Source organism: Lampetra planeri, chromosome 3 (assembly GCF_965212315.1).
Source record: "Lampetra planeri chromosome 3, kcLamPlan1.2.h2, whole genome shotgun sequence".
In the NCBI taxonomy this organism is placed as follows: domain Eukaryota; kingdom Metazoa; phylum Chordata; class Hyperoartia; order Petromyzontiformes; family Petromyzontidae; genus Lampetra; species Lampetra planeri.
This window is the reverse complement of record NC_136109.1, coordinates 18857236-18878651: the sequence shown is the minus strand read 5'-3', so window position 1 is coordinate 18878651 and position 21416 is coordinate 18857236. Positions and strand designations below refer to the sequence as shown.

General features: G+C 47.3%; 2 protein-coding genes across 3 annotated transcripts; one reads left to right on the top strand and one right to left on the bottom strand.

Moving 5' to 3' along the window:
- Positions 1–1180: 1180 nt before the first annotated feature.
- ALG6 (ALG6 alpha-1,3-glucosyltransferase) lies at positions 1181–14727 on the top strand. 2 transcript variants are annotated; one of them, XM_078622664.1, is made up of 14 exons: positions 1181–1423; positions 3844–3928; positions 5533–5622; positions 6074–6162; positions 6697–6779; positions 7786–7850; positions 8921–9106; positions 9475–9610; positions 10200–10285; positions 10955–11039; positions 11701–11771; positions 12382–12450; positions 13048–13168; positions 13757–14727. In XM_078622664.1, exons 1-14 carry the CDS (start codon positions 1342–1344, stop codon positions 13979–13981), a joined length of 1473 nt encoding a protein of 490 aa, XP_078478790.1. In that variant the 5' UTR covers positions 1181–1341; the 3' UTR covers positions 13982–14727. The 2 variants fall into 2 exon arrangements, with proteins under 2 accessions (XP_078478790.1, XP_078478798.1); XM_078622672.1 differs by having other exon boundaries at positions 1266–1397.
- Positions 14232–21055, bottom strand: RNASEH2A (ribonuclease H2 subunit A). The gene is made up of 7 exons (XM_078622683.1): positions 20788–21055; positions 19200–19271; positions 18837–18966; positions 18588–18675; positions 16467–16604; positions 15429–15652; positions 14232–14885 (listed from the first exon to the last, which is right to left on the bottom strand). The coding sequence occupies exons 1-7, from the start codon at positions 20912–20914 to the stop codon at positions 14744–14746; spliced, it is 921 nt and encodes a 306-aa protein (XP_078478809.1). The 5' UTR covers positions 20915–21055; the 3' UTR covers positions 14232–14743.
- Between the last annotated feature and the right edge of the window lie 361 nt (positions 21056–21416).

The window sequence follows — 21416 nt, the reverse complement described above, 5'->3', positions numbered from 1 at the left end:
ACCTATGCTTCAGAACATGGACCCCTTTATATGAACACCTGCGCTAGCTTCATACATTTGGGCTGGCCTGCCTACAATCCAGCCTGGTTTAGCCAGCTCACAGATTTGATAGATCTGGACACAGTTGCAACAGTGACCACCTTCAGGCAAGTATGTATGAATTACATTTAGCCTGAATGCCCATTCATACTCAAGTTTGATAAACAATTGCTGATATCTGTTGAAAGAACATGCTTGAATATGTATATTGAGAATGGTTATTAAAGGCAGACTGGGATGAAAATGAAATGGAGGAGACAAGTGAAAGTTATTTTGAAAAACCTAAATTGATGGTGAAAAGCAACAGCAATGTGTCGAGAGAGGAACGTTTTCATTCAGTGAGTATTTATTACCTGCTATGCCATACATCAAAACATGGACACTTGATAGAAAATGGAACATAAGCTAATAAGTGAGCAAAGAATAATGGATATGCATCCTTGGAATGACACTGGGAGTCACAAAGAGGAACACATGCAACATGTCAAACACATCAAGTTACCGATGTAACATTGCTAATAAAAGTTGTATTGGTCAGAATATGATAGAAACGATGATGGCTGGTGGTCGACAATAATGGCGGAGTAGCACCCAAAGGAGTGAACGTTCCCGAGACCACGGCTGTCGGGAAGATGAAGCGATGACATTCGCTCGTGTGCAGGTGCTGGGTGGGTCGTTACGTCGCAGGATCGGTGACAGATGGCGACAGTTTGGGGAGGCCTTCAGCAGTGGTTAGACCCATTGATGAATGTGTCAAGCTTCTTCACTCATTTAGGTACAGGCTGTACGAAATGCGGTCGCGGGTCGGATATAGCTGCTATAATTGTCCACATAAGCCACTTTGTTGAGCTATTATTTGTGAAAAATAAGTGAATAGCTCCGGGCTTTACCTGGTAATAAAACACAGTTTAGTTTTATTTGCATGTATTTTAAGTGATTAGTTAATTTTTACACTCCGTGGTTTTGTACTGCTTGTTGTAACGTTCTGAAAAAGAGCTTTAGATCTCATCGAATTCCTCCAAAATAAATATTCAGATTTTACCCACCCACCCACATGTGCTCCAGTCTGAACTCGTCCCTTTAAATCCTTTAAATTGCGAATCAGCGGCTCCCCGATCGCGCGCCTTCGCCTCGCCACCGCGAATCAGCAGAGGCCACCGCACCGCGCGCTCAGCTTCCGCGTCCGCGCGAGTTCCTCCCCAAGGAACTCCCGCGCTTTTTGTACACTGCTGGGGCTTGATCGATTATCGCTATCGTCAATATCATTGGTGCGATTGATAAGCGATTAATCTCATCGGAGCGATGCGCAGGTGCACGTGCGCGGCCCTGGCCGTGCTGCTGGCCATCGTGGTCCGCTGGTGCGTGGCCCTGAATGGCTATTCAGGCGAGTCGATCATTATTCCACATCGTCGATTAATCGATCACCGCGTGTCGCCAAATAGGGGGCTCTTGACTATTTTTGTGTTGAGCGTATCCGATGATGCGTACGCATTGCGTAGATGTCAAAAAGGGAGCTTTACGGCTCATCGGATTTCTCCGGTATAAAGGTTCTGTTAGAGTACAACTTAATAAAACACGCCGCTACCTCTTGACTCAAAGCTTTCGTGGCTGCAGGAATTCATATTCGTTGGGTCTTTCGGTAAAGTCACGTAGAAGGGGGCCGTCCATAAATGACGTCACGCACCTAGGGGGGGGCGGCTCAGACATTTGTGACGATGTGTGACGAGCGGAGGGGATTTGAGAAATGTGACGTCACATCAAAATGCGCAACTTTAAATAAATATAGACAACAGGTTCTACTTAATTAATTCGAGTTTTTAACAAATGTTTCTCCTACAACATCAGAGTGCAGCGTTACATTAAATACGCACTACAATGACAATAGTTTAAAGCGATTTAAAGCATGTTTTATTTTGGGGGGGGGAGCAGAGCTTTGTGACGTCATATTTGAGGGGGGTCTGACTGACGAGGGGGGTCAAAAATCGTCCAAAATCGCGTGACGTCATTTATGGACGGTCCCTATGTTCAAATAAAAAAAAACTACTACGTTTCGATCACCAAAGAATATTTTTAAAACACGTAACGTTTGATTGAATGGCGGGTATAAGATTCGATTTACCTTTTATGCAAATAATTGAGCTTGATGGAGCGAATTAATCGATCGAACAGAGGAGACATGAAGCATGAGAAACAGCACACGACCACACGACAAATTAGTAACAGACAGAACATCGCCTTGGATTGAAACTCACCGGTGGTGTTTCGAATCCATTATCCATCCCTGTCTTCTCCACGTGCGAAAAAGAAGGGCCGTTGCCCGAAACGTCGCTTCTATGTCTATGTCCCCCGCCCCATTTTTTAAGGCTACAGTGTTACTGACGTTGAGGGTTTTTTTTAATCCTTTATATTAAGTTCACTTGCTTGCTTGCTTGCGCGCTTACGACCGTGCAAATTTTTCGGTCGTTTTTTTAACCCACTTCCTGTGATCCAATCGAGCTGACATTTTGCACACAGACTCGTTGTGCGTGACAATTCATTTTCGTGAAAACATTTTTCCAAATTTTTACACTTTTTAGGAAAAAATAAATTATATTTAATTACCAATTGTTAATGGTGGCAGGCAATCATTTGACCCATAGGTGGCAGCCATCTCACGCCAGAGGACGAGAGGACTCTAGCCGCCACGCATATAAAGGATTTATAGTGAAAAACTTTGTTTTTACGGGTTAATTTTTTCTGAATCTCGCATTGAGTCTTGGCACCCACGTGCGATCCGCGTGGGGTAGACGCAGCCCCCCTTTGCCACAATCCACTGCTGGATGAGAGCCTCCCCCCCCCACCAGCAGCTCCCATCTCCATTCGAGGGGGGGGGGGGTGCGGGGACCCCCCCTTGTGGCAGCTGCCCCTGTGCGGCGCAAAGTTGTCATCGGTCTGCCCCTTGGGTGGCGACACTGCACCACGCTTGCCAGAGAGGGTCGGTGAAAGCGGTGCAGGGCAGCGGGAATTTGCCGCTCAAACCTCTTGCTGCCCACCACGTAGCCCTTGCCCACAACGACCTATGACGCCATGTGGTAGCTAAATGTTTCGGTGAAATTGTCCAGCCTACGCTACATTAATCGTCGTTTACGCAGGACCGCCTCGCTGGGATGTTTGGCCATTTCCATGAGTGTCAGTTTGGCTCCTTGGGGGGAAGAAACGGGCGGAAACCTGTGGTGTCCGAGGGGGTAACACTCAAGGTCCGCACAGACGGATTCACGGACTTACTAACACTGCCATCTACCTGGCGAACGCGCATCCCGTTGGGTTCGTCTCACAAATCTCAACGTGGTTCGCCAATGCCACCTGGCAAGTTGGCCTTGAGTGGCACCTAATTTAACATATGCCGTTGGTCTCACCTCGGCAGACTCAACCTTAAGTGAGTTCCATGTTCCGGTGTGTCAGCATTAGCAATGGGGAGACAAAGGCGGACGTGGTGCTGAACATACCACCCCGTCATTTGCCGTGAAGGCCTTAAATAGGTGCTCGCGAACAGCTGACCACTTGCCCCACCAGTCTGTATCGGCTACATGAAGAATCTTTGTTTTTGTGTGTTTTTGCTACACTGGAGCACGGGTCGTGTATCTGCCAATCTTCCCAGGCAATCAACCGATGGTAACTGGGTTTGTCCCATAGCTTCCTGCCAGCGGGTTTTTGACACATCACGTGACCTCAAAGTGCACCTCTTCTGGCACAGGCGCCGTGGTGACATCACCGTGACTTGGTGGCGTATGCCGGCTGTTTATGTTTGTGTGCGTCTGTGTGTAGGTGCTGGAAAGCCGCCCATGTTTGGGGATTATGAGGCACAGAGACACTGGCAAGAAATCACCCTGAACCTGCCCGTCCGCGAGTGGTAACAATGGTCTAACCCTGTCCGCTTGTTTCTCTGTCTGCATATACATTGTGGGGGGCGGTAGTGTAGCGGTTAGCGCGCTGCGCTGTGAACCCAGCAACCCGAGTTCGATTTCTGCTCACTGCCACCAACACAAGTGACGATTAATTTAACCAGTCCTGGGCCTCCCTTCGGTCGACTCAGCCTCAAGTGATAACCGAGTGCGGTGTGTAAACATCGCCACTAGGGAGACAAAGGTGGTCGCGGGCATGGTGCTGGCCACCCACCCCCTCGTTTGCCATTCCGGCCTTCATACGTGCTCGCTAACAGTACTTTCCCCAACAGTATGTTAAGGCTCTATGGTGGATCTTCGTATTTTGCATTTACATATGTCCGTCTCATTCTTTCTGTATCTGATATACCTTGTATCTGTTAGTAACTGTCTATTATGTTTATGTCTTTGTCTTTATATGTGCCTGTCTGTCACATAGCCTGGCTTGTCAGGAGAAGGCGGGACAGCAAAGTGTGGAACGTAGTGTTTCTCCCTGGTACGCGTTGCTTTTCACTGGGTGTTGCAAACTAGATTCAAAGCTTTTGTGACTGCAGGAATTACTCTTTGGTTCTTTCGGTAAAGTCACGTAGAAATAAATGTAATAATAATAGAATACGACGTTTCGATTGCAACACAATCAACCATCATCAGGTACAAATGAATGAGAAAACAAACATAGTAAACTTGGAAATATAATGCAGTACAACACAGAGAGTCGGCCAACACCACAGTCAACACCCCACCTAGTTGATTACGTTCTTACAAAGATTGCAAAATTTGAGAGAGAGACAAAACATAGACACGGAGACACACTAACAGACACACAAGCAGAGAGAGACACACATAGGCACACACAGAAATACAACCTTTCTGTGTCGAGGCCTTAAGTACAGAGAGAGGGGGGGGCAGAGAGGGAGTTGTGTGGAATTCCTGCCCATAGCAGCCGGAGGAAAGAATGGACTTATACGCAAGCACGAAACAAGCAGAGTTTCCTCTCACATTAAAGGAGTTTGCCATATATCACTATTTAGGGCCAGAGAGCTTGGGCAATTGTTGGTGCCGGTTTTTTCTGTCTTGTCGCTTGTCTTGTTTCCTGCGCCTCTGAATATATAGACATTGCACATTAAGCATTTGTAACTATACATATTTTAACTTTCTCTGTTTATTATACCATCTGTATCTATGAATGTATGTATATTGAACTTCTTTCGCACTGTATGTAGCCAACTGCTGTCTTGAGCTGTCTCTCTAATGCATGTCTGCCTGCCTCTTTGTCAGACACGTCTGTTTATTTTGTTTGCCTGTCTGTATTACAGTCGGTGTAGAACATTATCTCCGTCTGTCTCAGTATGGCTGTTATCCTACTATATATGCACTTTGTAACATGCTATGTATCTCTTTCATGTTGTTTACATGTCTAACATGATGTCTATCGACCTTGGCTGACTGCCTGAATAATGTTCCTTGCTGCTGTGCCGATGTCCCTTTCTCATTTCAATACGACATGATGTCTGCATGCCTGTTTTTCCCTCATTATTTGTGTCTGCCTATCCGTGGACCTGTCTGTGCTCAGGTATTTTAACAGTACGCGTAATGACCTCCTCTACTGGGGCCTCGACTACCCTCCGCTCACCGCCTACCACAGCCTGCTGTGCGGATATGTGTGAGTACCCTCACTAGACAGAGCGCTCACGCGGTCTCATGATGGCTGTATCCCAAGGTATCGAGACAGCACCACTGAATTCTTGGCGTTAAAGTTCAAGCTATAAACTAGTTTTATTTTACCAGGTAAAGCCCACTGAGCTATATAGCTATTTTTCAGAAGTGCATGTTTCTAAACGTAGAGGGATAAACATGCAAAGTCCAAATATACAGGCGTCAGGGTCGGGATTGAACCCATGATCTTCTGTATAACAGCAAAGTAGTTAACATCTCGCCACCGTGGCACCCCAAGCCCTGGGTCGGGGAATATTAGGGGTTTCAAAATGGTTATGTCAGAGATGCAGAAGCAGCAACACCTGAGTTCTAAGTTCTGAGGTCTGGGTTCCTCACTGTCTCTGTACATTCATAATGTCTCGTTCATAATGGCCACATCCCCCCCCCCCTTCTGCCAGGGCACGGTGGTTTGACCGGCGCTGGGTGGAGCTGGGGGAGTCCAGGGGACATGAAGGGATGGAGCACAAGATGTTCATGAGGGCGACCGGTACACACGCATACACACACACAAACACAACACTTGATTTATTGAAAAGTGTGGCCGTTATTAAAATTATGACTTTACAAATAACAGTAGTACAAGGATGAGCGGTGCGCCGTGAATCACATAAAGTCACGAATCTCCCAGTGTCTCTGTACATTTTCCTGTTTTCTTTGTGTTTCTCTTCTCCGTGTCTCTCCCAAGTCTCCCTGTATCTCTGCGCTCCTCCTCGAGTTTTCCCCCGTTCTCTTCATCACCGTTTAATATTTGTAATGCACTTCACACGTCATTACATTGTTAAGTGCATATCTTTCTGTCTCCCCTCTCCTTCCTGTCTCTCTACCCATATCTTCTCCCCATGTATTCTCTCTACCCTTTATATTTCTAGTCTCTTCCCTGTGTGTTCCTCTCTCATCATTGTGTTTCCCCTGTCCTCCCCATGTCTCCTCCACACCCCATATTTACCCTTTCTTCCTCGTGTATTCCCTCTTCTCACCATATCTCTCCTCTCCTCCCACCTACCCCGTGTCTCCCCGACAGTCATGCTGGCAGATGTGTTCGTGTTTATCCCCGCTGTCGTGCTCTGCTGCCTGTGGGGGGCGCGTGACTCATGGCGTCGCAAGGTGCGTGTTGGTGGTGGTGGCAGCTGCTGATGCTGCTGCCCATGCGAGTGAGGCATGGGTCTGTGCAAGTTGACACCTCTCCGAGTTTCAAGACTCGTGTCCACGAGTGCCCTCCTGGGGATGTTTGGCCAATTTGAAATAATCCGAATTTTTATTGTATTTATTTATCCTGGAGGAATCCGATGGCCTATGAAGCTCTTGTTCAAAAATGTCCAGTAGGGCTGGCCCAGCAAGTTTCAAGAACAAATAATACAACAAAAAAGGAAAAGTGCTTTGCCGAGGCCTAAAATATTTAAATTATTACACCGGTATTGCCAATTCATTACCAACTCGAGCCACAGTGTCCATCTGTTCAAATGGGTATGGGACATGAACCAGTGGTGTAATTCCACATTGACATGGTGGGGGCCAGACCATTCATAGGATGACAGCTATGGGAACCTCATTTGCCAGTAAAAATATGATAATTGGTTCTTTACCCTTCTATCTGGCAACAAAACTGACACCTTTTTGTTGCCGGATAGAAAGGGTAAAGAACCAATTATCAGGATGACAGCTGTTGACTTTTTCACAAAACGTTCCCAATAATTTTTATCAACACTGAAGGGATGATGATTATGCTACTGGTGATGGTGAATATGTTTATGGTGATGGTGGTGGTGATGATGCTATTGTTGATGGTGGTGATGGGTGGGCTGAGCCTACCTCTGACTCGGAATTGAACTCACAACTCTGGCCGTGAGTTGAGCCCTCTGACCACAGCAATACCGAGCCTTGATTTTAACCAGAAGCGTACACTTATCCCTGTGAGCCTATTGAGATGAATTCTCGTTTAAATATATGTACATCATTTAACTTAATTGTATTACTAATTTGCTTGTATGTGTTTCTTTGCTTGTGTATGCATCTGAGTATGTATTTATCTGTGCATCTATGAGTGTGTGTCCATGTCTGTGTGTTTGTGTCTTTGTGTTGTCTGTATCTGTGTTCGTGTGTTTGTGTGTAGATGTCAGTATGTGTGTGCACGCTTCTCTATCCAGGAATCATTCTCATCGACCATGGGCATTTTCAGTATCCTTTACAGACAATTGTAATCGCTGTCTCAACTCAAGACTCAGGACTGTTCCTTATTCCTCTGCCTATTGCTTACTACCTCTCTTTAAAAACTACAAGATGAATATGCCCGTACCCTTTGCACAGCATCTTGAGATGCGGTCGCATTTAGATGCTGCCACGGGCGTTTATATTTAGCGTCCATCATGCAAACGCCATCTCACAATCCACAATACAGTGATGCATATATATATTTAAAAAAATGTTCAGCCGTTTCATGAGGTTTATACAGGTAAGGGGAACCCCGAGCACCTGGAGGAAACCCACATCAACTCGTGAATAATATTAATGCACACACATTTTCCCATATAAGCATCTGTTTAATCAGTAATAAATAAATAAATATCCGTGTTGAAAACCATTAAGGGGTCCTCCATTTGATTATGGGATTTGACCGAATCATGCGCACAGGAACTGCTATTGGCAAGCTGTGCGGTGAGTTTTGGTAGCTTTTATGAAAAACTTACAAAGTGTTATCAGACGGATGGACATATTTCTCATGAATAGCAGAAAATCGCTTTTTGCCAATATGCCACCTTTGTCCCTGTTATTCATGAAACAATCTATCAGTTCAAGTAAAATACTTCATTTCACAACCCATTTTTTACAAGATGCACGTAAGAAGCAAACACTTTACATTCGTATATGTTGTATGTAATGGGTACATGTAAACCGTGCACCCAGTGCGGATTCTACACACACTACAGTTGCAAAATAAAGAATCCGTTGATAAATTCAACCATGACCCTGAATACAGGTTTTTTTTGGGTTAGATCGCGTAAATATATAAATGTGTCATTAAACCCGCCACCACCTGACACAATTAGTAAGGTTTGTCACGTAAACAGAACTTGCCAATTCGCTACTGACCCTGAATCATGACAGTTCATTTTCTCGCTTCATCGCGATTCGATTAATTGCCTGGTCCCTGTGTAGGTATTTCTATGTGTGTGTGTCTATGCCACTGTGGCCGGCACCCGTGTGGCCGTGCATTCCTGCGAGCGAGAAAGCCCTTGACTCCAGCCTAGGTATAACGGCGTGAGCCTGGGTCTGTCTCTCTGGGCAAGCCTCGCTCTCCTCCATGGCCGCCCGCTGCTCGCCTCGGTCGCGTTCTGCCTCTCGCTCGCCTACAAGCAGATGCAACTCTATCACGCGCCCGCCTTCTTCTGCTTCCTGCTGGCACGCTGCATCCACTCACGGCCACGCACACGCGGGTATGCGGGAACAAGGGGAGGAGAGGGAAGGAGAGGGGAAGCACACCGAGGGAGAGGGGGAAGTGCGGAGAGGTGCAGGGAGGTGCGGTTGAGTTGCGGGGGAAAACGGAGTAAATTAGTCACGGAGACAGGGAGGAGAGGGGAGTCACGGAGGTGTGGAAGGAGAGGTGAGGCACAGGCAGATGGGAGGAGGAAGAAGACATGGGGTGGAGAAGGAAGATATGGAGAGAGACAGGGAGGAGAAAGGCAAGAAGAGAGTAACATAGATGGAGAAAGGCGACACATGGAGGAGGCAGAGATGCGGGGAGGAAGACGGAGGCCGTGGCAGACATGGGGACTGTACCTCTGCTGTTGCTGTTTGCCTCCAGGTTGTTGCTGCTGCTGCGTCTGGCCATCACCGTGATCGCCACCCTTGCCGTGTGCTCCGCTCCCTTCCTGAGCGATCCTCAGCAGCTGCTCCAGATCCTCGCCCGCATCTTCCCCGTGTCTCGCGGTCTCTACGAGGTGAAGAGACACAGGGAGCGGAGCTGAGACATCGAAAGCAGAGGCTTGGCTTGGGGGAAGTTGGGAGGAGGCAAACACAGGGAGGGGAAGGCAGACACGAAAGAGAGAAGAGAGATATGGAGGGTGGCACATACCTGAAAGATGGTATTGGGAGAAGAGAGACAGGGAGCAAAGGCAACACGAACAGGGGAAGCCAGAGGATGAAAAGAGAACACGGAATAAATCTGAGAAGAGACGGGGAGGCACACGCTTTGATTTTAGATGTTATAAAACATTGATGTGCATTCATTTGTGACTGGGCTGAGACCATCACCTTACTGTACTCGAGAAGCTGGTATAATCACAGACAGCTGAAATCCACACTCAAACCCCGGAGTCTCAGTGATCCTGGCTGAGTGTGAGACGGCCATTTAAAAGCACATGAAAGAGTGAGACTCCCAAGACCCAGGCCTTAAACCAAGGTTCTCAACGGTGTGGAATCATTATTTCTGACAGGGCCACTATGTTAATGAACTGAACATTGATTGACAATGTTAAATGCTGATGAGTGTTACGGTTGTGATGACGATGGTGGTGATTGTGTTGCCAGGATAAGGTCGCTAACGTGTGGTGCAGTCTCTCAGTGGTTTTCAAGATCCGAAATATTTTGAGCCAAGAAGCACAGCTGTTCGTGAGGTGTGTTTGCAGACAACGCACTATCACGTACATGTACAATACAAAGTAAAGGTGCAGCTCTGTAATTTACTTGCTCATGCCATTGCTGGCAGAAGGGCCTCCACTAGGAGAGAGCCCCTCTCGAGGGAAGTTTGGCCTACTCTTCTGCACTGGTCAGACATCTTGCGAGAAGTCCCATACATATGCGATTAGCATGGTTGGCAATGTACGGGTACAAAATGAATTCAGCATACATACACATACATGCTTACATACACTCAGAATTACATACAAAACAGGTGTCTCCCATCTAGACTTTAACAGCCTTTTGGGGCAAGTGCTGGTAGCGAGCACCTATCAAGGTCAACACGGTACACAATGGGGTGGGTAGCCAGCACCACGTCTGGCCGCCATTGTCTCTCCAAGTGCTTATGTTTTACAAACTGCACCAGGTACCCATTTAAGGCTGAGTCTACCGAGGGGAGGCCCAAACCCGGTTAATATTTTCATCATTGCTGTTGTCCGTGAGCAGGAATGGAACGCGGGTCACCGGGCTCGTAGCACAGTGCGCTAACCGCCACACACACAACTACATAGGAATAAAACGCAAAAAGAAAACTTTTTTTTATTTGCAACTGTACACCGATATACACCCTCTCTCGTGCACACTTGTGTCCGCACTGTCCCCAGTCTGCTGTCGACGCTACTGTCTCTCTCGCCGTCGTGTTTCCTCCTCCTGCGATCCCCGTCTCTCCTCGGATTCAAACTGTGCCTGGTGAGTCCCCATTTGCCCTTGACCCATCGAGGAGTCCCTATTGATAGATTCGCACTTCACTGTATTTATTAATATTATTATTGATTCCTTCCCCCCCCCCCTCTCCCAATTGTATTGCGGCTTGGTGGCTCATCGGTAGAGCGAGCAAGTATGTGTGTATGTTGAAGTTCTTTCGCTCCGTACGTAGCCGATTGTGATCATCGGAGGTGTGGGGAAAGGACAACAAACTAAACACAAAAAGCAGTTCTAAAGGAATTCGTTTTCAATTTAGATTTAAATGTGCACAGCTCCAGTGGCTGCCTAATATCGGAAGAGCTTTCCAGATGGCCGCAGCAGCACATCTGAAGTGCACGATGCAGTGACCGTTTTTGTTCGATGGCCAGCCAAAAGCCGCTGCGAGGATGACCGGAGTTCATGGTCCTTGACGAGATCAGCAAGGTTGTACGTTGAACTCCTGGTTGTGGCATTGAATGGGATTGACCCGAGTAGATAAAACGAGTATCACTTCGTGGGGGACGTCAACAGTGGCGGTCCTATGGAGTTGCTCTGCGACCGGGATTTAAACTCTGACGAGTGACTGTGAACTGGTCAACATTTAGGTCTGCTCGAACAGGTCATTACGCTAACACCGTTGTCTTCGTGTGTCTCCGTGTATCTCCAGATTATTTCATCTCTCTCGTTCTTCCTCTTCTCCTTTCAAGTTCACGAAAAATCCATCCTCCTGGCCGCTATGTGAGACAACAAGAACAGCAGCCACAAAAACAGCAACCGTAACATCAACAACACCAGGAATTAACTCACAACAGCCAAGCAATAATAGATGTGCATGTGTTTATGTGCATGTGTTTATGTGCGCGTAATATCTGGGAGCAGTGGCACAGTGTATATTAAGGTATGTGTGTGTGTATGCACAGCATGTGTAAATTAATGTACGTGTGTGTGTGTATGCACAGCATGTGTATACAAATTAATGTATGTGCGCAGAAATTCGGGACAGTGGGAAGCACTGGTGGTGCATCTGCCAGTCATCTCAGTCAACTCATAACACTTGGGTCTGTTCCTTTATCATCTGCCAGTGAGCCTTCCACTCTTTGCGTGGCCTCAGTGCATCCAGCCTGGCACAAGTGCCGTTGTGACATCACCTCCACTTCGTGGCAGATATCGGTTGTTATGCATTCACAGCATGTGTATATTAATGTATGCCTGTGCTCAGGGGCGGCCAGGCGTGGTGCTGGCCACCCACCACGTAGTGTGCTGTGCCGGCCTTCATAGGTGCTTGCTAACAGCACTTGCCCCAACAATGTTAAGGCAACATGGGGGATCTTTTTCTTTGTGTTCACAGCCCAGCCTGCCTACTCCTCTCCGAGTTCCCCCTGGCTGTCACTTGGTTCCTCGTGGTTTCAACGTTCAGGTACAAAGATCTCCTGAGAGGGATACCCAGGGCTATTAACACAGGATTTCAGCGGTGGTGCTGACTGAACCTCGAATGGCAATTGCGAACCTCTTCAGAGACAACCAAACTTTGAGTTTGAAACCACGATTCCACTGGTGCTGGATGAGTCTCTCTTACACGGCCACAAAATCTACGCTCGTCCGGGTATGGACCTGCTGCTGCTGTGTGACATCCACTCGACTTTGGACAGCAGAACGGAGCTTTTAATCTGCAGCCCCTGTGATCTGAAACAGTCTGCGAACTGAAGTCGAGTCAGATCTGCTTTAAAGACCAGTCAAAACAAAATGCTTCTGTTCCTCATGCTTAATTTCATTTCTCAGTGCTATCTATGCTTTTGTATCAGATCTCTTGAATGATTTTAGAGTCCACGAGAGAGAGACCCAAACCAAGAGCCAGGATGCATGATTTCAGCAGTGCTGGTTCAACGTCTCGTGACACGGCTCCCCGAGCCAATTCAAATTGTGCGTGCGCCTCACCGTGTCTCCATGTGTCAATAACTGTATCCATGTGTGTGCATGCCCACACATATCGCCATGTATCCCCCGTGTGTTTCAGCATGCTACCCTTGCTGCAGAGAGACGGGCTGCTGCTTCCCACCGTGACGATGACGCTGGGATTCATGGTCGCTTCATGGGGCCTCCTGACCCCAAGGCTAACTCGGCTCTCGCGGGCAGTGGTGAGAACATGGGGCGGCGGCGTCAGGTAGCAGTGGTAGTGTTGATGGTGGTTAGGTTTGTAACAATTCTTCGATTAATTTACCAAAGCTCATTCCTCCACTCATAAGTGCACCGAATTGTACGCATGAGATTTGCTTATTCACATTTAATGTAAATTACATGCGATTATAGTGCTGTCACATTCAGGCTAATGGAGCAACACTACCGATGAATCAACTATGAGAAATGATAAAACAAATTAGATGGTAATTTTAAGATGAACACAAATATTCTTGAATTAGATAGCAGCCTCAAATTGTGACGGTTCGTCAAATTGCTGAAGGGCAAGTCATTGCTCGTGGTGGTGGCGTTTCATGCCAGCTTAAATAAAAGCTCCAAAGCAGCACTTGGCACAAACAACCCATGCAGGCTACACTAGGGATATTTGCCTTTGTAAGTGTATATACCAGTGTGTAATTGTGTGCACGCAGGTAACCGTGTTTACTTTGCCGTTATAGGTGCTCACGAACAGCACTTGCCCCAAAAGTTTAAGGCTATACGGGGGTGTCTTGTATTCACTCTGCGCTCCGTTGTCCCCGCCCCGTCAGCTGGTTGCTTCGTTAGTCTCCATGGCGACGCTGCTTGCCGGGAGCTGCCTCGTGTCTGCGCCTGCTCGCTACCCCGACCTCTTCCCCGTGCTCATCTCGGCGACTTCCTGTTTCCACTTCCTCGTGTTCCTGGCCGTCTTCACTGCGTGGCACGTGCGGACTGTGGGGACACGCGGGGACACCCAGAAATGCGAGGACACCCAGAAACGCGTGCGGACACAGTGAGATGGTGCACTGCAACACGCAGAGAGACACTGGGGGCATGGCGAAACATACAGGGGACACGGTGAACGCACGGAAATGCAATTGTTGGTGCCGGCTAACCCGAGTGGCTGCCTTGCCACCTGTGGATCCTCCCGCCTTCGAATCATTATCTTTCAGTGAGTGAATATTGTGTGCATTACAAGTCGAAATGATTATTACAAGCAGATCATATACGGTTTTACTTGCTTGCACAGATTCACACGCAATCTTATTTTCATGATACATTTTATTGTTCTTTTACAAATTCTACAATTCTCATTCTCCCTCTCTCATTTATCACCAGAGTCCTCCACTTTAAATAATTGAGCACTACACATTTTTTACTCGATGGACCAAAAGGTTGGCCAGCCCGGTCAGTCACCTCCCAATTGCTTAAGAAGCAGTCAGAGGTTGGACTCCAGTCTTTGGTGTTGATGACTGACTCTAGATGATTACTCCCAAGTGTCAAGTCAACAGTGGTCATCCGGTGTAGATACTGGCCCCTGCCATGAGAATGTGGAATGTTCACCTGTGGTTCAGGCCTCCAAATTGAGATGAGCGACAGCCTACACTTGTTTGAGCAGGGGGACACTTTGTTATTCACATTTATGTGTGTGTGTAAATAGTAAATCTAAATAGGCTGTCAATTGGGTGAAGCATATCAATTTCAAGTGAAAAGGGATCTTGAATGGGCTCTCGTTTGGTCAAATAAAGAAACTTGAATTGGATGTTTTGTCGGCTCTGTTAAATGTCGCTGAACGGAACAAGGCTTCGGTCTCGGAAGTATCGATGGGTTTCTGGCGTTGACGCTTGATTCTTTTTTGAAAAAAACGACATCACAGAAGGCGTGGATAAATCTCCACCTTCACCGTCTTCATCGTCGTCCCTGAGAGATGGAAACAGTGTTAGAAAGAGGCAGCGACTATCAAAAAAAATCAGGATCTCAGTGTTGTTGGCTCAGTGTCTGACAGAGCCGTTATGCGTCCCTTGAGAGTGAAACATCCAGATGCAGGGATCAATGTCCTCAACATCACCATTATGTACCTCCTTAGGAAGAGGCACTCAAACCCAGGAGCTCAACATTGCCAATTGAGTGTACATCACCCAATGCTGTTATGAACCTGACACGGCTATTCCGAGCCACCTGACGCCCATATTCAGGAATCGATTCCATCACCTCAACAGTGTTGGCTCGTTATCGCCAACACAGCCATTGTGAACCCCTTGAAAGTAAAACTCCCAAACTCGGAGACTGAACCCTAGATACCAGCGGTGCTGGACTCAGTATCTCTGACAACCATTCTGAACCCCTTTGAAAGACACAACACGGTTAGAGACACGTAGACCCAGGTCTTGAATGTCACACCAACTCGGTATCTTCAACATGACCATTATGAGCTGGGCCACAGCTCGGGGCTAGTTTGCTCACCAAGTGACCGGAGTGGCGAGTTCCTGCAGGAGGGTGGTGGCTGTGCTCCAACTGAATCGCACGAGCTGAGGGAAGCCGAACACGGGGTCGCAGTGCGAACGCAGCCACGACTTGGTCTTGGGGTCGTTGGGGTAGCCGGACCCCACATCGGCAGCCACAGAAGCAGCCGCGTCATCAAGATTCTCTACAAACTTCCAGCGCGAGATGCAGCGATCGCGGGCCACCTGGGGTGGAGCGACCAGAGAAGGGAGTGGTGGGGTGGGTGATGGCGGTTGGTGGCAGCGGTCGTGATTGGAGCAATTATCCTAATTGTTCTCGCAATGATGATGTTGGTAATTGTGGTAGCGGTAAATTGTGATGGTTTGTTTACGTATTTCGATATTACTTTGCTTGTGACAAAATGTTTAGAAAAGGAGTGCTTGAATAAACACATTTTAATTATATGAGTGAATGCATTAATGTAGTCAACTGGTAACAAAAATTCAACACATTTGCCAATATTACAGCCATTAAAGAATGTCTTGGACATTAGCCCTTCTTCATGCCAAGTCACCTGTTATATATATTTTTTTCTCTTTTAAAGCAGTTGTGTGTAGAGTATTTTGTTTTACTAATAATTTATGACTCAACTGGTAGTATAGAAAACTGAACTGGATTTTTCTATCCCAAACACCAGATTCAGTTTGTTTTAAGTATTTCATTAAATATTATTTAACACAATCTGACCGAGCCATTTTGAATCTGTTAGTTTGTTCAAGTCAGAGTGAGATACTTTCAGTTAAATTGCATCCATAATTTTGCTGATACAATTTTCTGGCAGATGTTTGACATTTTAATCACTGTACTAGAAGAGTTACAGTCCATATACGTTTCTATTTGAGTGTTTTAACAAAAATACAATAAAACAAAGGAGAAAAGAACCCTCGTTGAATTTTGTAAGAGCGAGCTTTTACTCAGTGGTTGTGGTGACGATCACGACGGTGGTGGTATGGTTATGTTTATGCTTTAATGATGAGGATGTTGACATCATCTTCGCACCTTGGCACAGATGCTGGCCGCGCTGACCACAGGGAAGAGGGCGTCCGCTTTGGCAGAGACTGTGACGGAGATGCCTGGAAAACGAGCAGACAGCTTCTGCTGGTATTTGTCAGCAGGGCCTACTGTGTCCACAAACACCTAGGGCACATGGGCAGATTCACAGTGAGACACACCGAGGTGCACGTGACAGAAAAGGTCCAGTTAAAAAGTGTAGGGAATGTATTATGTCCCCAATGCTTACGCTCCGAGTTTCTCATGTGGGTCCTATTGCATTGATGCATAGTTCTCAGCTTCTGGCAGCGGTTTTGGGCGTCATCAGATGAATGTCTTTGGGTTGCCTCATTGTATTGGCTACAACGTCTTCAAAGCCTTCAACATGAGCTCCTTTGATCGTGAGTTTTACACATCCTTTCATGGAGGCTGCTGTATGCTACATAAGGAAAGTGTTGGCTTGTGCAATTACCTTTCTTAATCACGTGAATAGGTGGAAATACAATTGGGGAACAGGTAAAACTCACTTAAGGAAACATTTTACACGGTGCATTCCATTTTTAACCCCGTCTATTGCAATTAAGTGTCTTGAAAAGGATTTAACTAAACCCAAAATACAGTTAAGGTAGAGAACGATAATCGCATGGGAAGAAAAAATTAACCCGTAACAAGTAAACCCGTAAAAATAAAGTTTTTCACTCTAAATCCTTTATATGCGTGGCGGCTAGAGTCCTCTCGTCCTCTGGCTTGAGATGGCTGCAATCTATGGGTCAGATGATTGTCTGCCAGGATTAAGCAATTGGTAATTAAATATTTAATTTGTTTTCCCTAAACAGTGTAAAATTTTGGAAAAAAATTTTCACAAAAATTAATTGTCACACACAACGAGTCTGTGTGGAAAATGTCAGCTCGATTGGATCACGGGAAGTGGGTTAAAAAACGAGCGAAAGATTTGCACGGTCCTAAGCAAGCAAGCGAACTTAATATAAAGGATTTAAAATATATTCGCCTGTGGAGGACGCGGGGATCGATCCCGCGACCTTTGGCATGGGAAGCGAGGGCACTACCAACTGTGCTACTCCGCCACGGCCTGTGGAGGGGTTACGCTCTGGGCTCTTATACTGTGACGTTCAGCCAAAGCCAAGAATGAGTTATATTTGAATATATGTAAAATAATTTTTTTTTGCCTAAAAAGTGTAAAATTTTGGGAATTTTTTTCACGAACATTAATTGTCTGTCACAACGAGTCTGTGTGGAAAATGTCAGCTCGATTGGATCACGGGAAGTGGGTTAAAAACGACCGAAAGATTTGCACGGTCGTAAGCAAGCAAGCACGCAAGCAAGCAAGCATGCGAACTTAATATAAAGGATTTAAAAAAAAAGTTTTTCACTATAAATCCTTTATATGCGTGGCGGCTAGAGTCCTCTCGTCCTCTGGCTTGAGATGGCTTCCACCTATGGGTCAGATGATTGCCTGCCACCATTAAGCAATTGGTAATTAAATCTAATTATTTTTTTCCTAAAAAGTGTAAAATTTTGGAGAAAAAAATTTCACGAAAATAAATTGTCACGCACAACGAGTCTGTGTGCAAAATGTCAGCTCAATTGGATCACGGGAAGTGGGTTAAAAAACGACCGAAAGATTTGCACGGTCGTAAGCGTGCAAGCAAGCAAGCAAGTGAACTTAATATAAAGGATTTAAAAAGAGCCACAGATGGTAAGATACAAGGACACATTGGTGGTGATGGAATTAGGGATGATGGTGGAATATATGTTGCTAATATTACCCATGGTGATTATGATATTCATGATCCTGCTGCAGCTATGGTATTGATGGGACCAAAACTGATCTTGGTGGTTTTTATGTTGGTACCAGTGTTGATGATGTTAATGTTGCAGATTATTATGATGCTTGTTTACCCAGGAAAGCATCACTAAGCTTCAAAAAAATTTCAGGAGGATCCTGCTAAGTTTTCTAAGTATGGGGGAGATGATTGCTGTTTCCCAATTAAGCAATTTGTGAGTATTTTTTTTTATTTGGAGCATGATGCCAGTACACTGGTCTGGTTTTGATGGTGGTGATTGTACTGGTGATTGTGTCGATGTGGTGGTGACGTTGTTGATGGTCACCTCCTGCACATTGACTCCCGTGTCAATCGCGTGTTGGATCAGGTCGATGGCCGCGTCGTGAGACAGAGCATTGAGGTTGTATTTAGTCCTGAAAAACATCATCGTAGTCGGTAGCATTAGCATCATCATTGGCAGCTGCATGAATCAACATTAGCAGCGTGATCAGCATCATCGTCATTCAAAGCAGCGGCAGACCCATTATCACCATCGTCTCATCACCACAACCACCATCACCACCACCACTATTACCGTCTCTGCATGCACGTTGAGATGTAGTTTGGAGAGAGAATCTGAAGGGCCCAACCGACGAAACTGCTCGCCTCCCCATTCAGTTGCTCAAAGAGTTGCTCCCTCTCTTTCTCGGACAATGTCTTAGAGTCTGGATGGGACACGGGAGATAACGGGGAGGTGCAGACAGACACAGGGGGACAAAGGGGACAGATGTGCAGGGAGATACATGAAGGGAGAAATGAAGAGACACAGGGAGAGGCATGGAGATGCAGGGAGATAAAGAGAGACACACCGTAATGAGGAATCTGATTTCAGGGACTAAGTGTTATAACCATGGAAATGATTAACCTCCTGTTGGTGAATTGTATGGTCATGACTTACCTGCAACTTTGATCTTTTCAAGTGCAGACTTCTTAGAGACAAGACAGTAGCATATTCCATAAACCATGGGTCCTGAACACACAAAAAGATACGCACATTGAAATATACATTCAGTACACATATACAAGGACATTTTTTTTTATTTTTCATATAGATGTAGTGACCTGGAATGGGTTACTATGGCGCGCAGCGCTGGTTGCTGGCAGAGAAGGGGATCTGCTGTTGGAGCAGCCCTGTCTGCCGGCAGGTCACGTGATAAGCCGGAGAAAGGGATTTGGGGCAAAGGTGATAGAGGGGGCACGTGAGGTAATGCCCGGGAACCTTCTAGTAGGTTCGAAAAGGGGTGCGTGGCCAAAGGCAGAGCGAGGCCACGCTGGGTGGATAAAGGGGGACCCTGAGCAAGGTTCGGGGCTGTTGTTTGGAGTGGAACCCGTCATGCTGCTGGAGTCTTAGTCACCATCTTCACCTCCTCGGCGTTGTTAGTCAGGCAGCCTGTTAGCTGTCCTGACTAATCCACACACTGGACCCCAGGTCTGGCTCTGTGAGCCTCACACTGGACACTCACAGCCTGGCTCTGTGAGCCACACACTGAACCCCAGATCTGGCTCTGAGCCTCACACTGGACCCCAGGTCTGGCTCTGTGAGCCACACACACACACTGGACCCCAGAGAGCCCTTGTCTGGCTCTGTGAGCCACACACACACTGCCTGGCTCTATGAGCCTCACACACACACTGCCTGGCTCTGAGCCTCACACACACACTGTCTGGCTCTGTGAGCCACACACACACACTACCTGGCTCTGAGCCACACACACACACTGCCTGGCTCTGTGAGCCCCACACACACACACTGCCTGGCTCTGTGAGCCCCACACACACACACTGCCTGGCTCTGTGAGCCTCACACACACACACTGCCTGGCTCTGTGAGCCACACACACACACACTGCCTGCCTCTGTGAGCCTCACACACTGCCTGGCTCTGTGAGCCTTAGACACACTGCCTGGCTCTATGAGCCTTACACACACTGCCGCTGGCTCTGTGAGCCTCACTGACTGGCTCTGTGAGCCTCACACAGACTGTCTGGCTCTGTGAGCCACACACACACACTGGACCCCTTGTCTGGCTATGTGAGCCTCACTGACTGCCTGGCTCGGTGAGCCTCACTGACTGACTCTGTGAGCCTCACTGACTGACTGACTCTGTGAGCCTCACTGACTTCCTGGCTCTGTGAGCCTCACACACTGCCTGGCTCTGTGAGCCTCATACACACTGTCTGGCTCTGTGAGCCTCACTGACTGCCTGGCTCTGTGAGCCTCACACACTGTCTGGCTCTGTGAGCCTCACTGACTCCCTGGCTCTATGAGCCTCACACATTGCTTGGCTCTGTGAGCCTCACATACACACACTGCCTGGCTCTGTGAGCCTCACACACACACACACTGCCTGGCTCTGTGAGCCTCACACACACACACTGCCTGGCTCTGTGAGCCTCGCACACACACACACACACACTGCCTGGCTCTGTGAGCCTCACTGACTGCCTGGCTCTGTGAGCCTCACACTGACTGCCTGACTGACTGACCCAGCACGGGCCCCCGTCCCGCCTCGTCCACGCCGAGCGCCACGGGCTCCGTGAGGCAGGACACCGGCACGGGGGACGAGACGCGGCAGCTGCCGGTGTTGTCCGACTCGAATGCGCTCAGATCCATCGGACAATCGAAGGAATCTAAATAAATAAAAGAACCCCCACGGTCGTTTATTTGTTATTGATCAGAAATCCGCCTTCGACTTTTGCGACAGCGCGGGCCGCCCTTTTCCCGCCAAATGTCTTGGCAGCGACGGTGGCGGCCATCAACAAGCGACGCGAGTAGAACGGCGGCCATGTTGGGTAGGGTTATACCTTTGCGGGTGGAGGGGGGGGGATGACGTCGCCGGTTCTAGGGTCGCGTCTTGGTGACGTCGCGCCGGTGGCTGCTTCCCCCGCCCCGCAAGAGCCGCTTCCCTTAGCAAGATGGCGCGCGGGGGTATCACCATCGTCATCAATTCGTTGTCAAACTCAATAACAATGTTGATTTGAATCTAGATCTCAATAACAATGTTGATTTGAAGCTTTCGTGACTGCAGGAATTACTCTTTGGTTCTTTCGGTAAAATCACGTAGAAAGAAAATAAATTAAATATGAAAAAAAAATCTTATTATTGAATCTATTTC